At 44.9% G+C, this 27640-nt stretch overlaps 1 protein-coding gene across 1 annotated transcript in view; it reads left to right on the forward strand.

Moving 5' to 3' along the window:
- Positions 1-27640, forward strand: part of LOC136581912 (tubby-related protein 1-like) — a 116172-nt gene that overhangs the window by 33695 nt on the left and 54837 nt on the right. The window contains exon 3 of the mRNA XM_066582617.1: positions 20857-20942. Coding sequence (XP_066438714.1) covers positions 20857-20942 — 86 coding nt within the window. The remainder of the gene's footprint in view (positions 1-20856; positions 20943-27640) is intronic.

Genomic DNA, 27640 nt, shown 5'->3' on the forward strand with positions numbered 1-27640 from the left:
AAGTACGCCGCCACGCACCCGCACGCTCAAACGTTAACCGTCCGCATAGCAAAATTCATCAGCCTTGAGATGCTGCCGTATAGGGTTGTGGAAACTGAGTCCTTCAAAAGTATCATGGAGGCGGCGGCCCCGCGCTACTCAGTTCCCAGTCGCCACTACTTTTCCCGATGTGCCGTCCCAGCCCTGCACGACCACGTCTCCCGCAACATTGTACGCGCCCTCACCAACGCGGTTACTGCCACGGTCCACTTAACTACGGACACGTGGACAAGCACAGGCGGGCAGGGCCACTACATCTCCCTGACGGCACATTGGGTGAATTTAGTGGAGGCTGGGACAGAGTCAGAGCCTGGGACCGCTCACGTCCTACCCACCCCCAGAATTGCGGGCCCCAGCTCAGTGCTGGTATCTGCGGAGGTGTATGCTTCCTCCACTAAAGCACCCTCCTCCTCCTCCTCCTCCTCTGTCTCGCAATCAAGATGTGTTAGCAGCAGCATGTCGCCAGCAGTCGGTGTCGCGCGGTGTGGCAGCACAGCGGTGGGCAAGCGTCAGCAGGCCGTGCTGAAACTACTCAGCTTAGGCGATAAGAGGCACACGGCCCACGAACTGCTGCAGGGTCTGACAGAGCAGACCGACCGCTGGCTTGCGCCGCTGAGCCTCCAACCGGGCATGGTCGTGTGTGACAACGGGCGTAACCTGGTGGCGGCTCTGCAGCTTGGCAGCCTCACGCACGTGCCATGCCTGGCCCACGTCTTTAATTTGGTGGTTCAGCGGTTTCTGAAAAGCTACCCACGCTTGTCAGACCTGCTCGTAAAGGCGCGCCGGCTCTGCGCACATTTCCGCAAGTCCCACACGGACGCTGCCACCCTGCGCACCCTGCAACATCACTTTAAGCTGCCAGTGCACCGACTGCTGTGCGACGTGCCCACACGGTGGAACTCTACGCTCCACATGTTGGCCAGGCTCTATGAACAACGTAGAGCTATAGTCGAATACCAACTCCAACATGGGCGGCGCAGTGGGAGTCAGCCTCCTCAATTCCTTTCAGAAGAGTGGGCCTGGTTGGCAGACATCTGCCATGTCCTTGGTAATTTTGAGGAGTCTACCCAGGTGGTGAGCGGCGATGCTACAATCATTAGCGTCACCATTCCTCTGCTATGCATCTTGAGAACTTCCCTGCAAACCATAAAGGCAGCTGCTTTGCGCTCGGAAACGGGGGCGGGGGAAGACAGTATGCCGCTGGATAGTCAGGGCACCCTCCTGTCTATTTCTCAGCGCGTACAGGAGGAGGAGGAGGAGCATGAGGAGGATGAGGAGGAGGGGGAAGAGACAGCTTGGGCCGCTGCTGACGGTACACCGGCTGATTGCCTGTCATCCTTTCAGCGTGTATGGCCTGAGGAGGAGGAGGAGGAGGAGGAGGAGGAGGAGGAGGAGGAGGATCCTGAAAGTGATCTTCCTAGTGAAGACAGCCATGTGTTGCGTACAGGTACCCTGGCACACATGGCTGACTTCATGTTAGGATGCCTTTCTCGTGACCCTCGCGTTGCACGCATTCTGGCCACTACGGATTACTGGGTGTACACACTGCTCGATCCATGGTATAAGGAGAACCTGCCCACTCTGATTCCCGAAGAGGAAAGGGGTTCGAGAGTGTTGCTATACCACAGGACCCTTGCGGACAAGCTGATGGTAAAATTCCCAGCCGACAGCGCTAGTGGCAGAAGGCGCAGTACCGAGGGCAAGGTAGCAGGGGATGTGCGTAGATCGAGCAGCATGTACATCCCAGGCAGTGCAACAGTCTTTAAGGGCCTGGCCAGCTTTATGGCTCCCCACCAAGACTGTGTCACCGCTCCCCAGTCACGGCTGAGTCGGCGGGAGCACTGTAAAAGGATGGTGAGGGAGTACGTAGCGGATCGCACGACCATCCTTGGTGACGCCTCTGCCCCCTACAACTACTGGGTGTCGAAGCTGGACATGTGGCCTGAACTAGCGCTGTATGCCCTGGAGGTGCTTGCTTGTCCTGCGGCTAGCGTGTTGTCGGAGAGGGTGTTTAGTGCGGCTGGGGGAATCATCACAGATAAGCGTAGCCGCTTGTCAACCGACAGTGCCGACAGGCTAACACTCATCAAGATGAACAAAGGCTGGATTTCCCCAGACTTCTGTTCTCCACCAGCGGACAGCAGCGATACATAAGCAATACGTAGGCTGCACCCGCGGATGGAAGCTACGTTCTCTCTCACCATCCAAAACGGGGACATTTCTGCTTCATCAATCTGTGTCTAATATTCCTCCTCCTCCTCCTCCTGCTCCTCCTCCTGAAACCTCACGTAATCACGCTGAACGGGCAATTTTTCTTAGGGCCACAAGGCTCACTCAAATAATTTTTCAGAACAATTTTTATAAGTTTCAATGCGCTTAAAAGCATTGGAACTTTAACTTGAACCAATTTTTCGTTACACTGGGCTGCCTCCAGGCCTAGTTACCACTTAAGCCACATTAACCAAAGCGATTAATGGGTTTCACCTGCCCTCTTGGCTGGCCATGGCCAATTTTTGGGATGTACATTAGTACTGTTGATACAGCAATTTTTGTGGGCCCTCGCCTACAGTGTAATCAAATTAATTTTTAGGCCACCTGCATTACAGCTGACGTTACCTCAGCTGTGTTGGGCAATGCAATGGGATATTTTTGTGTACCGCCGGTGGGTTCCAGGGAGCCACCCATGCTGTAGGTGCACACTGAGTTTTTAATACATCTGTACACTTCTAAAGAACCCGTCTGACTGGGGCATGCAGTGTGGGCCGAAGCCCACCTGTATTACGCACGACATTACTACCTCAGCTGTGTTGGGCAATGCAATGGGATATTTCTATGTACCGCCGGTGGCTTCCTGGCACCCACCCAGGCAGTGGGTCCACAGGGAGTTTAACCTACATGTGTCCACTTGTAAAGAACCCCAGTCTGACTGGGGCATGCAGTGTGGGCCGAAGCCCACCTGCATTAAGCACGACATTACTACCTCAGCTGTGTTGGGCAATGCAATGGGATATTTTTGTGTACCGCCGGTGGGTTCCAGGGAGCCACCCATGCTGTAGGTGCACACTGAGTTTTTAATACATCTGTACACTTCTAAAGAACCCGTCTGACTGGGGCATGCAGTGTGGGCCGAAGCCCACCTGTATTACGCACGACATTACTACCTCAGCTGTGTTGGGCAATGCAATGGGATATTTCTATGTACCGCCGGTGGCTTCCTGGCACCCACCCATGCTGTAGGTGCACACGGAGTTTTTACTACATCTGTACACTTATAAAGAACCCCAGTCAGACTGGGGCATGCAGTGTGGGCCGAAGCCCACCTGCATTAAGCACGACATTACTACCTCAGCTGTGTTGGGCAATGCAATGGGATATTTCTGTGTACCGCCGGTGGGTTCCAGGGAGCCACCCATGCTGTGGGTCGACAGGGACTTCACAATAGGGAGTTGTACCTGCCTGTGTCTATGAATTAAAAAGCCCGGTCTGACTGGGGCATGCAGACACCTTGACAGAATGAATAGTGTGTGGCACATAGGTTCCCCATTGCTATGCCCACGTGTGCAGCTCCTGATGGCGGTGGCACAGGATTCTATTTCTCATTGCTTCTGTACAGCATTGTGGGCTATCGCTCCGCCACTTTTAAAGAGGGTCGCTGCCTAGCCGTGCCAACCTCTGCAGTGTGTGCCTGCGGTCCCTCGTCATGGCAGACGCAATTCTAAATAGACATGAGCGTGGTGTGGCATGAGGGCAGCTGAAGGCTGCCCAGGGACACTTTGGTGTGCGCTGTGGGGGGGGAGGGGGGGCGGTTGGGCAGCATGTAACCCAGGAGAAGTGTCAGTGGAGTGTCATGCAGGCAGTGATTGTGCTTTGTTGGAGGTAGTGTGGTGCTTAGCAAAGGTATGCCATGCTAATGAGGGCTTTTCAGAAGTAAAAGTTGTTGGGAGGGGGGGGGGGCCCACTCTTGCCGGTATTGTGGCTTAATAGTGGGACCTGTGAACTTGAGATGCAGCCCAACACGTAGCCCCTCGCCTGCCCTATCCGTCACTGTGTCATTCCCATCACTTTCCTGAATTGCCCAGATTTTCACACATGAAAACCTTAGCGAGCATCGGCGAAATACAAAAATGTTCTGGTCGCCCATTGACTTCAATGGGGTTCGTTGTTCGAAACGAACCCTCGAGCATCACGGGAAGTTCGTTCCGAATAACGAACACCCGAACATTTTGGTGTTCGCTCATCTCTAGTCACGTTCCATTTTTCCATTGACACAGCCATATTAGGGCTTGTCTTTTGCGGGACAAGTTGTATTTTTTGATGGCATCATTTTTCGGTATATTTAATGTATTGCATAACTTTTGTAAAAAAAATTATAGGGAGATTGGGGAAAAAAAAGAAATTCTGCCATTTGTTTTTTGGATTTCATTTTTACGGCGTTCAGCGTGCAGAATAAATAATGTGATAACATTATTCTCTGAGTCAACGCAATACCAAGTTTATACAGTTTTTTTTATCTTTTGCTATTTTTGTACATTTAAAACCTTTTTTTTTTCTTAAGGCCACATGTCCACTAGCAAAATTGAATTGCGGATTCCGCTGCGGATTTCGCAATCAATTTTGCCTATAGGGAATCATTGGCCATGCGCGGTAAATTAAATTGAATTTTGCACCTGCGGATGGCATTTTAATAGATTTGCGGGAGAGAAAACGCGGCATGCTCCATTTTATAGTGGATTCCACGCGGATCGCCACATTGCTATCACATTGATAGCAGTAGGTGCGGATATCCGCATGGAAAAAAAATACCATTTAAAGCAAATCCGCGCGGAATCAATCTGCGCGGATTGTATTTTTCTAGTGAACATGAGGCTTAAAGGTTTGCTTTTGTGTCGCTACATTCCAAGAGCCGTATTAATTTTTTTTTCATTGCCAGAGCTCTATAAGGCCTTGTTTTTTGCAGGATGAACACTAGTCTTCATTTATCTATTTTTTAGGAACATGTAAAATTTTGATTGCTTTTTATTCCATTTTTTCTATGGGCAAGATTAACAAAATCTGTAATTCTGGCATGTTTTTTATTTTTCACTGCATTCTCTGAGCAGTATAAATAATATATTAAAGTAATTCTACAGGCCAGTAGGATTATGCCCATACCAAATTGCAATAGCTTTTTTCTTTTTCGTGACCTTCTCACAATTTAAAAAAAAAAAAAAAGGAATAAAAGTTTAAATCACCCACCTTTTGCCATATCTATAATAAAATCTAATCATAAAAAAATACATATTTGGTATTGCTGCATCTGTAAAAGTCCGATCTATTAAAGTAGTGCATTATATACCCCACACGTGAACGTAGTCCAAAAAAAAAAATAAGGAATGCCAAAAGTGCACTTTAATCAACCTTTCTCCCAGAAAAAAATGTAATAAAAAGCGATCAAAAGGTTGTATGTATTCCGAATTGGTACTAACATAAACTACAGGATATCCCACAAAAACAACGGAAAAAATAAAGTTATTGCGCACAGAAGATGCAGCACAAAATAGTTTTAAAGAAATTATTGAAAAAAAAATGGAAAGTACTACAGCAAAAAAAAAAAAAAAAATACAAGTTTGGTATCACAGTAATCTTACTGACCCATAAAATAAAGTTATCATGTCATTTTTGCTACAGTTTGTGCACCGTAGAAACAAAACGCACTGAAGGATGGTGGAATGTCATTTTTCTTTTTAATTTTACTCCACTGAGAATTTTGTAAACGTTTTTCAGTACATAATATGGAACTTTAAATAGCACCATTGAAAAATACAACTCGTTCCGCAAAAAACAAGCCCTCATGCAGCGACATCGATAAATAAATAAAGGAGTTAAATAATGTACTAACAATTAAGGGGTTAAATAATGCACTAACATTAAGGGGTTAAATTGTGTACTAAATTCCTTCTCTGGGTCATTACAACGCAGGGACACCACATGTGTAATTTTGTTCTTAATTTTTTACAAAGTAAAGAGAGAAAGGTGTTTTTATTTTTATATTTTTTTACTTTTTTTTTCTTTAACTTTTTAAAAAATTTTGGCCCTTTAGGGGACTTTCACAGAGACCCGTCAGGACCCCCGGATCACATTCCAGGGATCCAATGGTGACAGCCCTTTACATGCTGCGATCGCATAGACGGCGGCATGTAAAAGGTTAACACAGCTGAGATCGGAGGTTTTCTCCATTCTCTGCTCTGTATGAGCTGGTGCCTGGCTATCCTCTGACAGCCAAGCACCAGCTTTCCCTGCCACAGAGAGCATTGGCTGGCTTCTGACAAGCTGATCTCCATGGCAACCTGTACACAAAGCAGTGCAGGAGTTTAAAAATAGAAGCGGAAAGTTGCCGGCAGATCAGTAATATCTTCCTGTTCCTTATTTTAAAGTCCTGCACTGTTCTGTGTGGGACTGCGCAGCAGAGCACACTGCCACAGCTTATGGCATTGTGCTCTGCAGGTCCCATAGTGAAACATAGCCTGGAAATCTTCTGGGCTATATCACTATGGCCAGTGGAGCTCCTCCAGGAAAATCTCCGGGCGTGTCACTGAAAGTGTTAATGAAGAGTTTAATTTATCACTCTGCATTTCTTCTGTCATTCCTTTTTTCTGACTGAATACACTGGCAAAAAACCAATTTTACAGATTTACTTTCTCCTCATCACACTCTACTATTTTTCCCTCATTACTTTTTAAAGGGCTAACACTTTCCATTTTAATCTTTTTGCTATTTATATATTGCAGAATAGTTTGGGGTTCATTTTACGCTCTCTGATAATGAGTTTCTTTGTCTCTTCCTTTGCTGCTATTACATGCTTTTTATATAATTTATATTTTTCCTTGTAGCTTTTTCAATGCTACTTTGCTGCCTTCTTGTTTTAGTAGTTTAAATGCTTTATTTTTTGCTGTTTATTGTCCCCTTTATTTATTTTCTCCTATCCCTAACCATTTTATTCCTGTAAGGTATGAACTGCTGATCGTGAGTATTTAAGATGGTTTTAAAAATTTCCCATTTATTGTCTGTATTCTTATTTCTGAGGACATTATCCCAGTCAATAAGGTTAAGGGCACTTAACCTGCCCGCGGCTGTCAGCTGTAATAAACAGCTGACGCCCGTGCTGTATGAAGAGAGGTCACCCCACGACATCTCTTACATACCCCGACGCTCCAGGACGTAAATGTAGGTCCTGGAGCTGGAAGGAGTTAAATAGCACCATTGAAAACTACAACTCGTCCCGTAGAAAACAAGCCCTCATACAGCGACGTCAACGGATAAATAAAGGAGTTACGATTTTTTCAAAGGGGGGAGGAAAAAATAAAAAATGGAAAAAAAAAGGGGCCGTGTCATTAAGGGATTAATGTGGCATATGATGTACTGAAAAACTTAAAAAAATTCAGTGCGAATTGTTTCTACAGCACACAAACAGCAACAAAAATGATATCATAACTTTATTCTATGGGTACTTTTTTTTTTTTTTGCTGTACTACTTTTATTTTTTTCAAAGACATTTATTTAAATTATTTTCTTCTGCGTGCAATAACTTTTTAATTTTCCTCTCGACAAAGTTGTGCTCATTATTTGCGAGACATCCTGTAGTTTACGTTGGTACCATTTCAGAATACATACTACTCTTTGATCGCTTTTTATTACATGTCATGGAAATAATGCGCTACTTTGATAGATTGCACTTTTACGGACCAGGTGATACCAAATATGTATTTTTTATGATTTAAACCTTTTTAGTATAGATATGGCAAAAACTTTTAATACTTTTTTTTGACGATCATCAAGACTTTATTGATCTTGTTTTTACTATATTTTTTAGCCCCCCAGGAGACTACAACTAGTGATGCTTTGATTACTTCTGCAGTATGACACGCAGTCTATCAAGCCACCCCATGGGGGATTTATTGATAGACAGTCTGCTAAGGCAGCCCTGGGGCCTTTCAGAAGGACCCCGGCTGCCATGACACCTGCACGTCTCCCTGCGATCTTATTGCGAGGGGGGGCGTACGGGACCCCTAAACATCATTCGGGGGATTTAAATGCCGCTTTCAGAATTTACAGCATTTAAAGGGTTAATAGCCGCAAACAGCCACACTGCTGATTGCAGCTATTGCCCGCAGATGTCAGCTGTAATAAACAGCTGACGCCCATGCTGTATGATGAGAGGTTGCCCCGACGCTACATACCCCGACGCTGCATGAGGTAAATGTACGTCATATAGCGGGAAGGGGCTAAGCTGATTGAACTTCGCCTTTTTAAAGTAAGTATTTTTGTGGCTTCCTGATAAAACTCCCTATTGAAAGACAAGTTGAAATTTATTAAGACCCCCATAAAAATTACCTCATTGTGATTTTGCTGCTTCATCTATTCGCCTAAGTAAGAGATTTTTGATGGCTTCTGTTATATTTGGTGGCCTATAGAAAACTCCTATGAGGATTTTATTATTGTTTTTCCATCCATTTATCTCTACCCATATAGACTCCACATGTTCATCTCCTTTAAATATATCTTCCATAGTGTGGGCTTTAAACAGGACTTTACATAAAGACAAACCCCTCCCCCATTTTTTAAATCCCCTCTTAACAAACTATACCCCTGTAAATTAACCACTAAGTCACAGCTTTCATCCAACCACGCCTCTGTTATTCCCATTATGTCACAGTTTTCCTCAGACATTATTACTTTCAGGTTACTGGTCAGAGTTCTAGCATTATTCACCATCCATTTTAGAAAGTTTGTCATTTTTTAATTGTATCCCTATTATCTGTTCTGCCAGTTATAACTGTACTAACTCCTCCACCCCCATTTTCTTTGCTTAGTGCATAGACAGTGATCTGAGACTTCCATCTTCTCATCTATCTCCGTGGTTGCCCTTCCTCTCATCCTTAGTTTAAACATTCCTCCAACCTTTTAGCCACCTTCTTCCCCATACAGCTGCACCCTCCACATTGAGATGCAGCCCATCCTTACGATACAACCTGTAGCCAACAGCTAAGTCGGCCCAGTTCGCCAGCAACCCACATCCCTCTGAGGCGTCCGAGGATTGGGCCCAAGCCAGGGAGACAGCGGGGTAGAGTTTGGGCCTTGTCACGGGGCTCTACCATTTTCCACCCGGAGGGTGACCAGGGACACATCCAAGGGGCCGAGGACAGACTGTCTGCTGTCCCCCCCTACTTTTTCCTCTGCCACCGTGGGAACTTTGTGGTGAGATTTTTTTGCGGGCTTTTGACTACTAGTAGAGGAAAAAGGATGGGCACCATCTTGTGAGTCTAAATCAGTCTTCTCACCCACAGTTAGAACATGTAAGTCAGGTAACAAGAGAGTCCAGTAACTCCACATGTCCCTGTCTCAGGGCATAACGCATCCTGGCAACATATGAATGAGGTGTAGATGAAGAATGTTCTTGGCTATGCATAACTTTTCAGCAGGAACTCAGTCTTGCCCCTCTGGTAACTCTTCAGAAGGCTCAGCGGACTGGCTAATTAGTAATTCACAATTCCAGACATGGGCACAAACTTTTCTTCTCCGGTCTGGGAAATGATAGCGGAGGTACTTTCGCTCTCCATCTTGTGAGAACAGATACGAAGACTCCATCCTGTTCATGACACCAAGATAGCTCCGTCCTGCAGCATCCGAGGAGTGGGCCCCAGCCTAGAAGACAGCGGGGTAGAGTTTGGGCCTTGTCACACCCAGAGGGTGACCAGGGACACGTCCAAGGGCCGAGGACAGGCTATTAAGTGGGTAACCCAAACCCACCTCTTGCCACGTGTGATGCCACCGTTCCGTCCTCTGTGGTGAATTTTAGACAATGTAATAAAGAGTCCACGCACACAGAGTTGATCTTTAAAGGCTAAACCAGTAACGGGTAATAGAGCCATTTACTTGCAAAATAACTTGAATAAACGTGGAGAACTGTCCATACAATTTACATCCCCCGACAAGACACTGGTGCAGGGGGACTCGTGGTGTGACAGGGAGGAATCACGGGAGGACAGAGGGATTACACAGGCCTAATTATCTGTGGTTCTCTGGTCCCAGCCACAAGTCATCTTGCACTCTCCAACTGTCTACCATTTCACACTCACAGGGTGGAACATAAACTCAGCGCTGCGCGGTGGTCTCTCAGACTTGCAGCTCCTCTCTTGCTTTTCACTGACAGAGCTTGGCTAGAAGGTACTCAAGACCCACATTTGCCATCCACTCAGCTTCCTCCATCTTCCCTACACACAAACTAAAGGTGTCTGTGTGCAGACAGGCTCCAGACTTGAGTATACCAAGCAGAAGGCTGATGGAAAGACCTCACTCATGCACCTTGCAATCACATATATAAAACAAGGTCACATGACATACCAAAGATACATTTCAGACATAACCCAGACAGTAACCCATTCAGTGCTGCAGCTCTGACAATATACATAAGCACAAGACATACATAGACCATTCATAAATGTCCAGAACATTCTGCACATGAACTTCTCCTTCCTACACAACCTCTTGAGCTACTAGTTTACCTCCCTAATCTACCTCTACTTTTCTGGTGTGGCACATGGTATAGATAGTATTTCAGAAAATAATACTTTGGAGGTCCTTGCCCTAAGCTTACATGCTATTTCCCTAAAATAGTTTTTGAGGACCTTCCATCTACTCCAGCAAGTGTCTGCTCAGTGAGCAACAAATTTCTTTTCCAGGTAGAATTTCTTTCAATTTATTGGAATAAGCTACAATATTTCATCCAGTTGAAAAGCTATAATATGTGTTCTGAATATGAAAAAGCTAAAATAACATTTTAGGGCTCAGTCAGACGGGCGTTTTTTCGCGCGATTTGCGCATGCGCCCGGCGATTTTATAAAACCATTGCTTTGCAATGGTATCGGACACATGAGCACTTTTTATGCGCTCGTCCGATAAATTATAGAACAGAAATCGCAGATCGCACCTATCTGCGATTCCTGTTCTCTTCTCTATATGCGCTCAATGGGGCCGGCTGTAACAGCTGTGGCAGAGAAGAATGATGTTTGCCCATTGAATTCAATGGAGCCGGCAATACAGCCGGCTCCATTGAAAGCAATGGGCTGCCGGCCAGCGCGGGACGAATTGTCGGGAAGAGCTTAAATATATAAGCCCTTCCCTGCAATTCATCCAGAAATGTGTAAAAATAAAAATAAAAATATATACTCAGCTGGTCCCGGCAGACGGAGTTCAGCCGCGGCCGGCGGCAGTTTTCCTGAACTGCTCTCTGTAGTATTCAGCAGCCGGGGATTTAAAATCCCCGGCTGCTGAATGAGCTGCCTCTGATTGGTCACAGCCTGACCAATCAGAGGCAGCTCTCACTCACACCCATTCATGAATTTATGAATGGGTGAGTGAGTGCTGCCTCTGATTGGCTCAGCGCAGGGACCAATCAGGGGCAGCACTCACTCACCCATTCATGATGTGGGGGGTCAAACAGACCGTTGAGCTGATGCTGTCTGCTTCCGAATTAGTCTTAGATATGAGTACTCATGGACGACGCAAATGGACAGTCACATGCATCATGGGATTGTCATAAGCGAAGTGAAGGTTTATTCAGCAGAGGTTACACTTTATAGAAGAAATTTGTTTACGTAGTTATTTGATTACTGCACATGCCCAAGGCCGCTAAACATCTGCAAATTTTAATGAACAATATATCTTTCAAAGACATTTCTTACAGGAACAATACATCAATGCCCGGTGACAACTGTATCAAAACATAATGTCCTTGGACAGGCTTCTTAGAAAGGAGTGAGTTTCTCAAGGAAAAAGACATGGGAGAGAACTGATAAGGCATATGGGAACAGATTCAGGGTCATATAGCGGGAACAGGACAGATAAGAAGTAAATTTGGAAAAATAAATTAAATGTATTTTCTTATTTATTCTAAGACAAGGGAAAATCTAGAATTAACCCCTCACATTCCCCCATTTTGGACATGGAGTCAAGACAAGTACGACTCCTAGTCCATAAACACGTGATTCATATCGGCGCAGAGAAAGCTTTTTCAGTACATTTAGAAATACATGAAATTATAACCTTAATTGCTATATAAATGCATGATAAAATCATCACAACTTGTAATATACCTTGTAGAATCCCCATGAACCAACCTCCTAAACCAGAAAACCAATTGGCAGGGTTCAAAGAACTAAATGTGTTACCCCACCAGCTATCTCTGGTTTCTGAGTTTCCATTTGTCCATGCAAACAGTTCTTTTGACGGAACAGGAACAGCCAAGAAAGGAAAACTAGTGGCACCAGGTGTGTGTACAAGTCCAACAGTCTTTCACCTGTGAGGTGTTCAGTCCATCTACCAGTATTTGGTGGTGTCTAACAAGGTGGTTCTGGGCATTGTCCTTTTGCACCCTCTCACAAGGGCGAAGCATGGAGTGAGGAGTCCAAAAGTCCATCAATAAACAAAATGTCTTTCATTTTCCTTCTCATGGGGGGGGGGGGGGGGGGGCAAAGGTAGGGCGTGAAAAGTCCATTAGTCCCAAAACAAACAACAATTCCTTCAACCTTTACCAAAGTAGGTGTGATCAGCAGGACTCGATAGGGCCCCTCGAGTCTGGGCTCTAGAGATTTCCGGACAAGCCTCTTTACGACCACCCAGTCTTCAGGTTGTAGGGAGTGAGATCCCTCTAGGTTGTCTGGGTCTGGAATGGGAGAAAAAGACTAGATTCTGGGTTACCATTAGTTGGTCACACAGGTGCTTTACATATCCGGCTACTATGTCATAGCCCTGCTGTAGGGCCTGTGGATGATACAGCCCCAATCTTGGCATAGAGCCAAACAACACTTCTTTTAACTTAAGCGTACCATTTAGTCTTTTAACTTTGCCTAAACTCTGCAGGTGTGAAGTGTGTACCTTTGTTTGAGTCAATCACTTCCGGTGCCCCATATCTGCAGGTTACCTCATTCATCAGCTCCTGTGCGATTACCTGCTTATTTACTTTGGTAACAGGGTAGGTCTCCGACCTGAAAAGACATCAACAACAACAAGCACGTATTCATACTTCCCAACAAGTGGGAGCTGAGTGTAGTCAATTTGCAATCCCTGAAATGGGTAGAGTGGTCTAGGCAAGTGTTATGTGGCAAATTTACTTCTGCCCTGTTGCTTACGGCAAAGATCATGTAAAATTGGACAAAAGATGATGCAGCAGCTACAGAAAACCCAGGAGCCACCCATCCTCGTTCAAGCGTCGACATCATTGCTGCTTCATGGGGCCATCATGGGGCACAGGGACCGTGGTGAGCAAGTGCTGTTGACTGTTCGCCATACACCGTCCCATTTCTGCTGCTCCCATATTTAGCCCATTTGTCTTTTTCTTTCTTGCTGGCTTGTAACTGTAAAGTCTTTAGCATATCAAAGTCCAAAGTTTTTATCAAAGTCCAAGTTCATATCAAAGTCCAAGGTTTAGTCAAGTCCAAAGTTATTGTTAAATTCTTCTTTTCTTCCACGGCTTGAGGGCCGCTGCCTTTGCTGCGTGGTCTGTGATGACTTTGCCTCTTGTTTCTCTGTTGTAGGAATTGGTGTGAGCTTTCCACTTTGTCAGGTAGAAGTAAGTAGGGCCTCCGTGAGACTCTGCACCGCTGCACCATTCTTAATTGGCTGTCCTGCTGAGGTAACAAGCTGTCTGGCCTTCCATGTTAGGCCACAGTCATGAGCTATGCCAAATGCATACCGGGAGTCAGTGTAAATGTTTGCCGTCTTACCTTCTACCACTCTACACGTCTCAGTGAGGGCCTGTAATTCCGCTTCCTGTCCTGGGACATGCGGAGGCATTCTGCTTTTAGGACATCTTGTTGTGTGACCACTGCATATCCAGTGTGGAGTCGTCAATCACCCCTGGTACCATCTATAACAAAAAACTAAAAATATGCATTGTTAACAAGGGCTTTCAGTTAACATAAAGAAGAGACAGTGTCTGCAATTCCATCTTCCTGGACATGTGCCAGAGGGTACTGACGGACCAAGGGGGCTAAGAGCTTGTTCCTCTGCGTGCATAAGAGTGAGGACAGGGAGAGGTGTCGCTTGGTCTGCTGCCATCCGACAGAAGGTCGGGTGACTTTCAGACCCGGGGTGTATACGAGCCTCACCAGACGGGTGAAGTTTGATACAACATCCCAAGGGTCCCATCACGTCAGTTCTCAATATGCTTTCAGGACCTTCCAGCACAAGGAAGCGCGTGAAGCATCGCGACCCTTTAAAAATTACCTCAAGCGGTTCAGTTTCTGCCAGCTGAATTGGCACTTCTGAAACCCCTTTCACCGATTACCGCTAGACAATCAGGCTGGTATTCTATTTCAAATAGATCATAACCTTGTTGCAAGAAGAGAAAAAAATTATTATTTTTTTTTTAAATAGCTGACCTGCAATACCTAGATCACCTATATCTTCACTCCCCCCCCCCCCTTTGAACTAGGGTACTTAATTGGAAGGGTAACCGAGTTCAAGGTAGTAGAAGAATGACAAGAGCACATTGTAGCTGGATTTGACGGGCCAGAAATAAGTGCTTGGGTTGCACTTGCGTGTATATGCTCCGGATGTCATGGGGGGGGGGGGGTGAGGACCACTAGGGGGGGTTAGTTCAATACCAACTCCGAAGATTTGTTAACCATTGCCTGTACTGCTGCCACCGCACAAACACATGAGGGAGCTCCTCGAGCCACTGGATACAGCTTCATGGAGTAGCATCCAGTTGGCCGTGGGTGTCCTCCGTGCCTTTGTATCAATACTGTCGTCACATGGCCAGAAAATTCAGTACAGAAAAGAAAAAAGGATAAAGTGTAAAAGGGTGAGAAATGAGCTTCAGGGGTGAGAGAGAGAGAAGAATGATTGAAAGGCAGTCCTAGAGTAGTTGCATAAGAGCGGAAACAGCGTGGACCCATGGGCGGCAGTATGAAAACAAGGCCCAGAAAGGTGCGGAGTTTGGCAGCAGGTGTAAGTACAGGTATGGCCGTTTGCACGTTTCTTCTATAGAGCATTCTCAGAAACAGTATAATTGTGGTTTGTTGGCAGGCTTCCAAATTATCAGCACACAACGCCTACATCACACATTTTACATTCATTACAGTCTGAACACGGGTCATTAATTCTCATCCGTTCATGCGGTCAAGTCTCATTCAAATGTTAGTAAGAGTTCACAGGACGTAATGCGTATGATGCAACTGTCCTCATCTTGCAAACAAATGCATTCAATCACTCCCACTTCCCCCTGGAATCAGTCAAACTTTAACTGTTTGTAACACTAGAGAAGTATATCGGATTCCACAACAACCACTGTATAGCTAATTTTTCTTTTCCAAAAAAAAAAGAACACACATTTTGCAATCATGCACACGTCCAACCAATCACAGAACTGACATTTACATAAAAAGCAAAATATATATCTTAAAATCCCTATATATATATATATTCTATTTTTAAAACCACATAATTCACATAATATATTCAACGTCTGTCTTTCTTATATGACTTTGAATTTTTATATCTCTATGGAACAGAACAATAACTAAGATTTTTGGAAAAACAGTCAGAACATCCAGACTCCAAACAACACCAATCATTAGCAACAACAAGAGGTATATTTCTCTGCACAGACTATCAAACCCGGATGGCAGAGGAATCGTTAAACACATAAAAAAAAGGACAAAGAAGACTAAACGTATAACAAAGATTAGATTACATTACATGAAGACAAACAATATTGGTTATTTGACACATAATTATCCACAGATTCTGCATGAACTTGCTTTATGTCCCAAAGGAACACAAACTATAAAAGAATTCCCTTTCTCTGATAACTGCCGTATCTACACGTGCCTCAATCCATTTATCTAACATACTTTACCCAACCTTTGCTTATCTCTGAATCTTTTCGAAACTTGTTGGTCTAAGATTCCCAAAATTCTAACCTGCTTTTCTCAACAACTTGCTAGATTCTCTCCCCACGGCTAACTTGCTTTGTCTGACCTTTGCTATTTCTCTAGCTGTTCCCATATAGGCATACTCCTTGCCTTGAACGTTTCTCATATTTCACGTGAATTTTGAGACAGGATTTGTAGCCCCAGTGTCTATAAGGAAGGGCACTTCCTCACCTCATATGGAAGCAGGCTCAAAGGTCTAAGTGCCTCTGTCCTTTGTTTCCACGGTAGGGATACTGGGGCGGGATCGCCGGGACTTATGAAAGCAATCCCTGGCCAGGTGGCCTACCTTGCCGCAATTATAACACTTGCGTGTTTCTCTGTTGGGTCTGTCCTGGAGCTGCACCTTCCCCTCCTGGTTGCTATAGTATTTAACCGCCACTGTAGGGCGCTTTTCATCCATAGCAAACCCTACTGCCTTTTTATACAAGTCCCTGGGCTCGGCTTGTCGCCAGTCGGGGGTACATGCTTTTATTTTATCTGCCAATGATGGGCCAATGCCTTGCATGAACGCGTCCCTAGCCTTCGATTGCAGCCTACCAAAATAACATTCAATGGCTTCATTCTTTTCCCATCTACACATAGTTAAAGCCATTTGTCTTCGTAAAGGGTTTTGTTGACCGCACCTGGGACAATCCCAGTAAGGTTTCCCTTTTTGGGACTTCTTTGGTGGGACTGTGGCGGTACAACTCTGATAGTCAGGAAGAATGTCGGAGCTGTCCGCGGTTGGTAGGATCGGGTACATCCTAGCCGGGTTTGGCACCGGGGGTGAGTACACAAGTATGCCGTCATCCCTCGTTGCGCAATCCCATGGTTCTACATTTACCTTTTTGCTATATTTTATTATGGTTTCTATCCCTCTTCCTAGACCGGCATCTCTGATATCCTGCATGTGTTTTTCCTCGTACTGTTGCCAGAACTCATAGTTAAAGGTTCTCGCCGTTTTACCTGTCTGTTTATATTTTTCATAGGCTTGCCTACAGATGTCCTTCCCTTCCCCCAATCTTATTATCTCAATGGGTGTCAGGAAAGTCTGAGACCCCATTCTAGCTATGGACTTATCTCCTACAGATGTCCCTACTGCCGAGTCTGCAACTGGCAGGATACTTTCGACTTTTCAGTCCCTTCCGCCACGTCCGCAATGGGCAGGATATTTATTTAGGGCCCTCCTGCCAAGTATTGGCAGGATATTCTCTTCTGCAAGTCCACAACTGCAGAAATACTTTGGACTTTTCAGTCCCTTCCGCCACGTCCGCAACGGGCAGGATATTCGCAATCAATATTACGAATATATTACTACTATACTTACGGGGATAGAGAAAGGACCACAGCTTGCCTTACTGGGCGGCTTTTAGTAATCTTATTACAAATTACAGCTAACATTATGAGTTCAGCAAAAAGCAATACTTTCTACAGCACACAGCAGACAGCATGGCAATATACACAAGGGTTCTTCCGTCTAGCACGGTTACTAAGAACACCGTAAATAACAGGCAGAAGTGTGCTATAAACATGCAGCAACTACCCGTCTGTCGACATGTGACTTGAAGTCCGGGGAACCCAGATCTTAGAGTGGTAAGTCAAGGGCTTACCTTACACCGGTGTTTTGTAGATCTGGGGTCCCGTGGCCTCTAGTCCGGCTGGTCGGCAGGCAGGGTCATCAGGTATCGGCTGCAGGTAAGGAGTTAACTTCTGCCCCACGTTGGGCGCCAAGTAATGTGGGGGGTCAAACAGACCGTTGAGCTGATGCTGTCTTAGATATGAGTACTCATGGACGACGCAAATGGACAGTCACATGCATCATGGGATTGTCATAAGCGAAGTGAAGGTTTATTCAGCAGAGGTTACACTTTATAGAAGAAATTTGTTTACGTAGTTATTTGATTACTGCGCATGCCCAAGGCCGCTAAACATCTGCAAATTTTAATGAACAATATATCTTTCAAAGACATTTCTTACAGGAACAATACATCAATGCCCGGTGACAACTGTATCAAAACATAATGTCCTTGGACAGGCTTCTTAGAAAGGAGTGAGTTTCTCAAGGAAAAAGACATGGGAGAGAACTGATAAGGCATATGGGAACAGATTCAGGGTCACATAGTGGGAACAGGATAGATAAGAAGTAAATTTGGAAAAAGAAATTAAATGTATTTTCTTATTTATTCTAAGACAAGGGAAAATCTAGAATTAACCCCTCACAATGAATTCATGAATGGGTGTGAGTGAGAGCTGCCTCTGATTGGTCAGGCTGTGACCAATCAGAGGCAGCTCATTCAGCAGGCGGGGATTTTAAATCCCCGGCTGCTGAATACTACAGAGAGCAGTTCAGGAGAACTGCCGCCGGCCGCGGCTGAGCTCGGTCTGCCGGGACCAGGTGAGTATATATATTTTTTTTATTTTTACACATTTCTGAATGAATTGCAGGGAAGGGCTTATGCATTTGAGCCCTTCCCGACAATTCATCGTGAGATCGCCCGCAGCACATTGCTTTCAATGGAGCCGGCTGTATTGCCGGCTCCATTGAATTCAATGCGCTGGACAGCTCCGGCCCGTTTCTATTGAAATGCGGCTAGGAGCAGTTTTTTCGGGCGATTTTTTTGGCCTGGTCACGCGATTTGCGGATGCGCATCCGTCATGCAATCCGCAAATCGCGGGAAAAAACGCCCGTGTGACTAAGGCCTTAATGAGGATCAACATACCAAAATTCCTCTGCCTGTTTTGCAATATTTGGAATCTTTAACTATCATTTACAGAACGCATACCTTAAGCAGTGGTTCCCAAACTTTTTTAACCATGGAGCCTTTTTTAAAAGAAAAGTTTCTTGAGGAGCCCCAAAGCCGGACAGGAAGGGGGGGAGGGTTGGAGCGTGGCTTATCACAACTTTTTATAACGACGGAGGTAAAAATAATAAGGACGGGACTGTTTTAAAAAAACTAAACAAAACAGGGATGAATGCTGGAGCACTGTATGGGCCATTGATATACGTTATATTTAAAATTAACATGCCGCAGTATTAAATCCTGCACCACATGTCAATATCGGCTCGGGTTTTGTGCAGATTTTTTCCACAGCACTTAGATAAGATTTTTCAAAATGTCATCCACTTTGCTGCTACAGCTACTGTAAATTCAGTATCAAATCTGCCCAGTGTAGTAATAGTGATCACCTATATTGGTGGCCCCAGTAGTAATAGTGACCCCCTATATTGGCTCCAGTAGTAATAGCATCCTCTATATTGGCCCCCGTAGTAATAGCGTCCCTTATATTGGTCCCAGTAGTAATATAGCTTCCCTTATATTGGCCCCAGTAGTAATAGCGGCTCCCACAGTGGCCTCAGTAGCAATGGTGACCCGAATAGTAGCTCCAGTAGTAATAGCGTTCTGTATATTGGCCCCCGTAGTAATAGTGTCCCTTATTAACCCACACAGTAATATTAACCCCCTCAGTAGCTGCAGTAATAATAGTCTCCCAACCCATATACTTGCCTCCTCCTTGCAGTTAGCACCGTTCCTCCTCTGCTTGGTGCTGATCTCTGGTGCATATTGACATCAGTATGTGAGCTGGAATGTTTCATCCCCTGTCCTCTTCTGAGGAACCAAGGAGGAGAGGGCTTAGGGGAGGAGGATCCCAGCTTCACACTGACGTCATAGTGTGCACCAGGATCAGCGTTGCTGCATGATTACCATCAGGGAGCTGCGGCACCCCTGATGGTAATCACTACAGTGGTGAGCAGCTGTCGGCATGTGTGCTATAGGTTTGCTACCATTAACCCTTGGTCAGAGCCCCTGACCGCAGAGCACAGTTTGGGAAGAGGGAACAGTGAGGGTATGGTCCTGAGAAAAGTTTTTTAGGAAGCAGAATAAAATTGTTCATGCTCCTAAATTTATAAAGGAATTTCCTCAGAGATATACTGATAAGCCAGCTTTGTGGAAGATCGGGAGCACTGTGAGGATTCAAACTCACTGAGTTCCCCAGTATATATGTCAGCTAGTATTATCTTGTTTAGTTATTCCTTTTTATCTGAACATTCCTGGAAACCTTCTCTTCATTTGAGTCATGTAATCTCATTGTGACTGTGATCTCATTGTGACTGCCTGGGAATTACATAGCTTTGTGCTTTCTCAAGAAGTCACTTTTTCATCGGAACCTCCTGTTGGCTAAAATTGTTATGGAATATACTGCACATGTTCTTCATGGGGAAAGAGGATGGGTTCAATTACTGCTGATGATTAGATGCTGCTGTCACACAGTTATAGTGAAGGAAATGACAAGGTAATTATATGTTCACTGCCCTCCCAGCAGGCAGAGATGGTATTAGCTCTAGTTGATCCATCATGAGATTGCTAGCACAGAATAGAGGAAGAAAAAGCAGAGAAAAATCTAAAAATCAAGATAGTGTCTGATGGGAATCATAGAATGGTAGAGTTGGAAGGGACCTCCTGTTATTAAGTCTCCTCTCAGCCTTTTTTTTGTTTGCAAGCTAAACATTCCCAGATCCCTTATCTGTTCCTCATAGGACATGATTTGCAGACTACTCACCATCTGGTAACTCTTCTCAGAACTTACTCCAGCTTGTCTATGTCTTTTTTAAAGTGGGGTGCCTAGAACTGGACACACTATTCCATGGAAGTTATTGCAATACACATATGAGATGTCCAGGGTGTGATCGGTTGAGGGGTGCAGTCATTGAACAATGTGTTTTCACTGGAGTGGCACCTTAATTTCGGAACAAATCTCTCCTATATAAGAAAATTAATGCATTTTATATTATGAACAAAGAATTGACAAGAAATAAGTAATGTTTGTGAAGGTGGAATTTTGTAATGTGAAAAATATTTGGCAGGGTCTTCGAAATGTGATGATGAAGAAGAGGACGAAACCAGAAGGAACACAAACAAAAGGGGAAAGAAAGGAAAGAAATCCAAAAAGGTATAAAAAGAAAATGTTGGTAAAAAATGGTTTTATCATCCAACTAACAGGCTTTCGTACATGTATTTTTTTTAATAATCTCCTTTTATTAAGAAATGCTTAATAAGGCCTCATACAGACGAGCGTGTTTTCTTGCACGCGCCTTTGTGCACGAAAAAAACCTGCTGCTCGCATCAGCAGAAAAAGTGTGAACGGCAAAGTTTCATACGTGCAGCACATGAAACTGTCAGTTCACTGGAGCAGCTGCTCCACGAAGGTCCCCTCATCACTGAACACTGTGACAGCACTGTCAGTGTTCAGTGATGAGGGGACTCTAGCAGGGATGAAAGAATCCCCTGCCACAGCTGTCACAGCTGTGGCAGAGGACCTCAAAGCTATCCCATTGCTTTCAATGGGGCCGTTACTGCTGCCACCCCATTGAAAGCAATGGGATAAAGGCAACCTCCGCAGCGATTATTTTCGGGGAGGAGGGGGAAGCTTGAAATATAAACCCTACCCTAAAAATTATCCCTAGCTGTAGAAAAAAAAAAGTTAACTCACCTACAAGCGCTGTCTGGCTCATCTCTCTGACCCCTACAGTCTTCTTCTGTACTCTGGTGTTAGGGGATTGAAAAATCCCCGCCTCCAGAAAGCACTGCTTCTGATTGGTCACAGCCAATTAAAGGCAGTGCTCAGCTGTCATTCAATGAATGGCTGAGCGTTGCCTCTGATTGGTCACAGTGCTGAGCCAATCAGAAACAGCGCTTTCTGGAGGCGGGGATTTTTCAATCGCTGGCCACCAGAGTACAGAAGAAGACTGTTCGGGATGGGGAGAAGAGCCTCAATAGATGAGTGGCATGCGTTTGTGTTAGCGTTTGAGTTAAGAGGAAGTAGGATACCAGATTGATATTATTGTGACCTTCTGGTTGTTTTTTTAAAATCAATTCATGATGACCGGATGATTAGAAATGTATTTTTTGGTGCTGTTCTCCCAACTTGTGAGTTCCTCAAAGTGGTATATTTGGTGCATTTTGTTTTCCCATTGGATTAGGGAAGGGGGTTCTTTGTTTACATGTTTAAAGGGTTTTTTAAGGACTATAATACTGATGGCCTATCCTTAAGATAGGTTATCAATACTCAATCAATGGGAATCCACCACTTAGGACCCCACCAAGCAGCTGTTTGAAGAAATCAAGGCACTTGGACAAATGTCATGTTCATTGGTGAAAAGAATTGAACTGCTATACCAGACATTGCTACTATGAAACATATGACTGGGTACTGGAATACAGTTAAGAGGCCAATAGGATTGAACTGCTATACCAGGCATTGCTACTATGAAACATATGGCTGGGGACTTGTATTCAGCCGTGGTGCCTGCCCTTGTGTTACAGCTTCTTTTAACAGCTCATTGGCAGGGTTCCTGAGCAGCTGACCTCATTGATCAGATTTTAATGACCTATCTTAAGGTTCGGTCATAAATAGTGCAGTCCTGGAAAACCACTTTAAAGTACTAGATACAGTGATCCCTCGTCTATCGCGGGGGTTATGTTCCAGAGACCCCTGCAATACCTGAAAATCTGCCAAGTAGCGACATTATATTTACACCAATGAATGTTTCGGCTGAACAGCCAAACAATCGCAAAAGTGAATAAACAGAACAATGCTACGATCAGTGAGCCAATTAGCATCCAGGATACAGAACACATTCCATCAGGCAATAGTGTGCCGTGTAAAATCTCACATTTGCAAACACTAGTGGCGTACTGTATGTACCGCAAAATTCTGCAATATAGCGAATAACTCAGCAAAAACAAAATTATATATGGTCTATCTAAAATGCGCAATGCACTGAAGCCGCAGTCCTTGAACAGCGATATAGCGAGGGATCACTGTAAATCTTTTAGATGGACTTTGTTAATAATATTGTAGATTAGTTTTTTCTGATTAAATGCTTCTTGTAAAGCATACCAAGGCAATGAAAAATGTCTGCTACTCAATACCGAGTTTAAAATACATGTGCACATGGTCCAAATTTAGTTAGAACAAAAAATATCCCATTAAGCAGTGCTTCTTAAAGGGGTTGTCTCGCGGCAAACCTCAAAATTTTACATTACCCCATTCCCCCTGGCATAAAATAGCAAATTAAAGCGGTTTTTAAACCGCTTGCTACTCACCGATCCGACGAAATAAGGACTTTAAAAAATCTTCTCCCTAAGATGGCCGCCGGTCCTTTCCCAGGGATACACTGCAGTTTTCTCCCATGGTGCACCGCGGGTCTTCTCCCATGGTGCACCATGGGCTCTGTGGGTTCCATTGCCGATTCCAGCCTCCTGATTGGCTGGAATTGGCACATGTGACAGGGCGGAGCTACGCGATGATGTGTAGAAGGGGGCGGAGCCAGAACGCCGCTCGTGGCTGGACCGAGCAGAAGGGGAGAAGACCGCACAGCGCAAGCGTGTCTAAAAAAGCAAGAAGACAGCGAAATTAGACGGAGCCATGGAGACGGGGACGCTAGCAACGGAGCAGGTAAGTGAATAACTTCTGTATGGCTCATATTTAATGCACGATGTACATTACAAAGTGCATTAATATGGCCAAACAGAAGTGTATAACCCCACTTGCTGCCGCGAGACAACCCCTTTAAGCTGATGAGCCTCCCAAAAGTCATTGGTGAGGCACAGCTGGGCAAGCAGTTTTGAAAGGAGTGATTATGTGTCCTACAGGTCTTTCTTTGACTTCAACAATCCATGTTTAGCAACATACTGTTGTCTACTGTTTTGCTTTTTTATGGACACAAATGAAAGGTGAACTGAGATCCTTGGCATGCATTTCAACTACTGCTGAATTCCAGAATAATAATTTTCTGGTTGGTGAGGCCCCAGTAGCAAAAGGTTAAGATGCATTGATCTGAAAAATACTAACTGCCACCCTTGACATGTGCAACAAATGTTCACCAGTGCAATAGAACTGATAAATAACTAATTCAAGACCAGTGATAATTTAGCTAGAGCTAAAGTTATCCTTCCTGCAGTGTTGGACTGGGGTGCCCAGGGCCCATCACTAAAATTCATTCTAATGGGCCCCCTTTAGGGCTACATGTAAATATAACCTGATCCACATTCACAAACTTTGCTGCTGCATTGACCATATATATCATAAAATAGTAGAGTTGGAAGGGACCTCCAGGGTCATCTGGTCCAACCCCCTGCTCAGTGCAGGATTTACTAAATCATCCCAGGCAGAAATTTGTCCAGCCTTTGTTTTGAAGACTTCCATTGAGGGAGAATTCATCACCTCCCATTGCCACCTGTTCCACTCATTGATCACCCTCACTGTCAGTTTTTTCTAATATCTAATTTGTGTCTCCTCCCTTTCAGTTTCATCTCATTGCTTCTAGTCTTTCCTTGTGCAAGTGAGAATAGGGCTGATCCCTCTGCACTGTGACAGCCCTTTAGATATTTGTAGACATCTATTAAGGCCCCCTGTCCACGGACGTGTATTCGCCGGCGGTAAACCGTCGGCGAATCACGCAGGCCCACGCTTTACATAGCATTGCTATGGAAAGCGCCGGCCCATCCATGAGCGGAGAATCACTGCGATTCTCCGCTCGTGGCGGGCAATTCGCAGCATGCTGCGAATTGCCCTGATTCTCTGCGGCCAGCCTATCTATCAGATAGGGCTGACCGGCAGAGATTTGGCGATGGCTCCTGCTCCCGGGCAGCGGCTCTCGCGGTGAAGATCTAGGCACGGGACTTCGCAACACCCGTGGACAGCGGGCTTAAGTCTCCTCTAAGCCTTCTTTTTGGCAAGCTAAACATTCCCAGATCCTTTTACTGTTTCTCATAGCATATGGTTTGCAGACTGCTTACTATCCTGGTAACTCTTCTCTGAATTTGCTACAGTTTGTCAATGTCTTTTTTAAAGTGTGCCCAGAACTGGACACAGTATTCCAGATGAGGTCTGACTGAAGAAGAGGAGTAGAGGGGGATAATTACCTCACATGAATTAGACTCTATGCTTCTCTTAATACATCCCAGAATTGTGTTTGCCTGTTTGGCTGCTGCATCACTGTTATGGTACTAGTAAGGTGCCTAGGTACGCACGGCGTGGGGCTCCCTGATTTTCACCCACGCCACTGTCCCTTCCTGTAGATATCCCTGATGGTGGACACATCAAGGCCGCCAACTCTGACCCTACGCTTCCTAGGGGGAAAAGGCAGGGACTGCAGTACCTATGCAAGAGAATACTACCCACTAATACAGACAGGAAAGGCAGATGACAAAACCAACACGAACAGTACAAACAGGACAGAGGCAGAGGGTAAAGCCTGGCTGATAACAGAGAGTAAAACAGACAATAGCAAGGTCAAACAGACAAGCTGCTGAAGCAGGATACAAAACAAAGCAAACTGGAAAACGCTGGCTGATAACGTCGAGGTCTAGCGGACAAGCTGGCAGAAGCAGGATACCAAACAAGGCAGACAAGCTAGCAAACTGAGGGAGAGGCACACGGTTCCAGGACCAGATTACCAACAGGTCAGAGTAGCTAGACTACTCAGCAGACTGGCTAGCAAAAGGAAAACTGAACAATAATCAGGCCCCTCCCAGGCAACATGAGCTGGATCTTATAGGGAGGCGGGAGGAGCCAATAGGTAGATAGACCTGTCAATCACCAGCACACTTCTCAGACATGTAGCAGGGGAATTAACCTGAGTGGAAGGCACAGGAGCTGTTAACCCTGGCTCGTCTGGACAGAACAAGGTGTGCCGACGAAATAAACTATGAGCTGAAAGGGCGTAACAATCACATTGTTGACTCATGTTCAGTCTATGATCTATTAGTATACCCAAGTCTTTTTCACATGTGCTGCTGCTTAGCCCAATTCCTCCCATTCTGTATGTGCTTTTTTCATTTTTCTTGCCCAAATGTAGGATTGCATTTCTTCTTGTTAAATACCATTCTGTTCGCCGCCCACTGTTCAAGGTTTTCTAGATCTCTTTGAATACTCTCTCTCTCTTCCCTAGTGTTAGCTATCCTTCCTAGCTTTGTATTGTCTGCAAATTGGATCAGATTCCCATCAATTTCCCCCCCCCCAGATCATTTATAAAAATGTTGAACAACACTGGGCCTAGGACAGAGCCTTGTGGTACCCCAGTTGATACATTATTCCATTTGGATGTGCAGCCATTTATAACCACTCTATGAGTACAATCACTCAGCCAGCTGTGAATCCACCTAACAGTTGCCTTGTCAATCCCATATTTGGTCACTTTTTCACTAGGTATGGTATGAGATACTTTGTCAAATATCAAGATATACTATATCCACCGCATTTCCCTGACCAACCCAGTCGGTTATTCTGTCATGGAAGAAAATTAGATTCATTTGGCATGACTTGTTTGTTACAAACCCATGCTGGCTCTGGTTAAGTACTCCATTTTTATCCAAGTACTTGCATACATGCTGATTAATAATTTGTTCAAAGATCTTTCCCGGTGTAGAAGTCAGGCTCACAGGCCTGTAGTTTCCTGGATTGACCTTCTTCCATTTTTTTGAAGATGGGGACAACATTTGCCCTTTTCCAGTTTTCTGGGACTTCTTCTGTTCTCCAGGGATTTTCAAAGATTATGGCGAGTGGCTCAGCAATTACCTCTGCTGCTTCCTTTAGTATCATAGGATGTAATTCATCTGGACCCTGAGATTTGAATTCATTTAAGTTAGATAAGTGTTTCCGTGCCATCTTTAGGCTCATAGATTGCCTGCATTTGTTTATTCCCCAATAGCATAAGAAACAGACCTAAAAAAAGGGGAGGAGGTATTGGGTTGTTTTAGAAAACATTAATCTCCACAGAGATTCAAGCTTCAGAACATGGTAGTTCTGTAGAAAATGTTTGGGTAAGAATAGAAGGAGAGAACAGCAAAAAGGACACTGTTGTATGCATTTACTATAGGTGATCTGGACAAGCAGAAAATATTGATGAACTCTTTCTACATCAGAAGGCCAAGCTCTCAAAAAAGCATGACATAGTAATTATGGCAGATTTTAACTATCCAGAGATTTGTTGTGAATCTCTCTCAGGTAAAAGTAATTGATCCAACAAATTATTATCCGCTCTTGCTGATAACTTTGTCTTCCAAAAGGTAGAAGAGAAAACAAGGGGATCTGCTATCTTGGACTTAAAGGGGTTGTCCCGCGCCGAAACGTTTTTTTTTTTTTTTCAATAGGCCCCCCGTTCGGCGCGAGACAAACCCAATGCATGTGTTAAAAAAAAAACCGTTTAGTACTTACCCGAATCCCCGCGCTGCGGCGACTTCTTCCTTACCTTAGCAAGATGGCCGCCGGGATCTTCACCCACGATGCACCACGGGTCTACTCCCATGGTGCACCGTGGGCTCTGTGCGGTCCATTGCCGATTCCAGCCTCCTGATTGGCTGGAATCGGCACACGTGACGGGGCGGAGCTACGAGGACCAGCTCTCCGGCACGAGCCGCCCCATTCACCAGGGAGAAGACCGGACTGCGCAAGCGCGTCTAATCGGGCGATTAGATGCTGAAATTAGACGGCACCATGGAGACAAGTACGCTAGCAATGGAACAGGTAAGTGAATAACTTCTGTATGGCTCATAATTAATGCACGATGTACATTACAAAGTGCATTAATATGGCCATACAGAAGTGTATAACCCCACTTGCTTTCGCGGGACAACCCCTTTAAT

Source organism: Eleutherodactylus coqui, chromosome 1 (assembly GCF_035609145.1).
Source record: "Eleutherodactylus coqui strain aEleCoq1 chromosome 1, aEleCoq1.hap1, whole genome shotgun sequence".
Classification (NCBI taxonomy): Eukaryota; Metazoa; Chordata; class Amphibia; order Anura; family Eleutherodactylidae; genus Eleutherodactylus; species Eleutherodactylus coqui.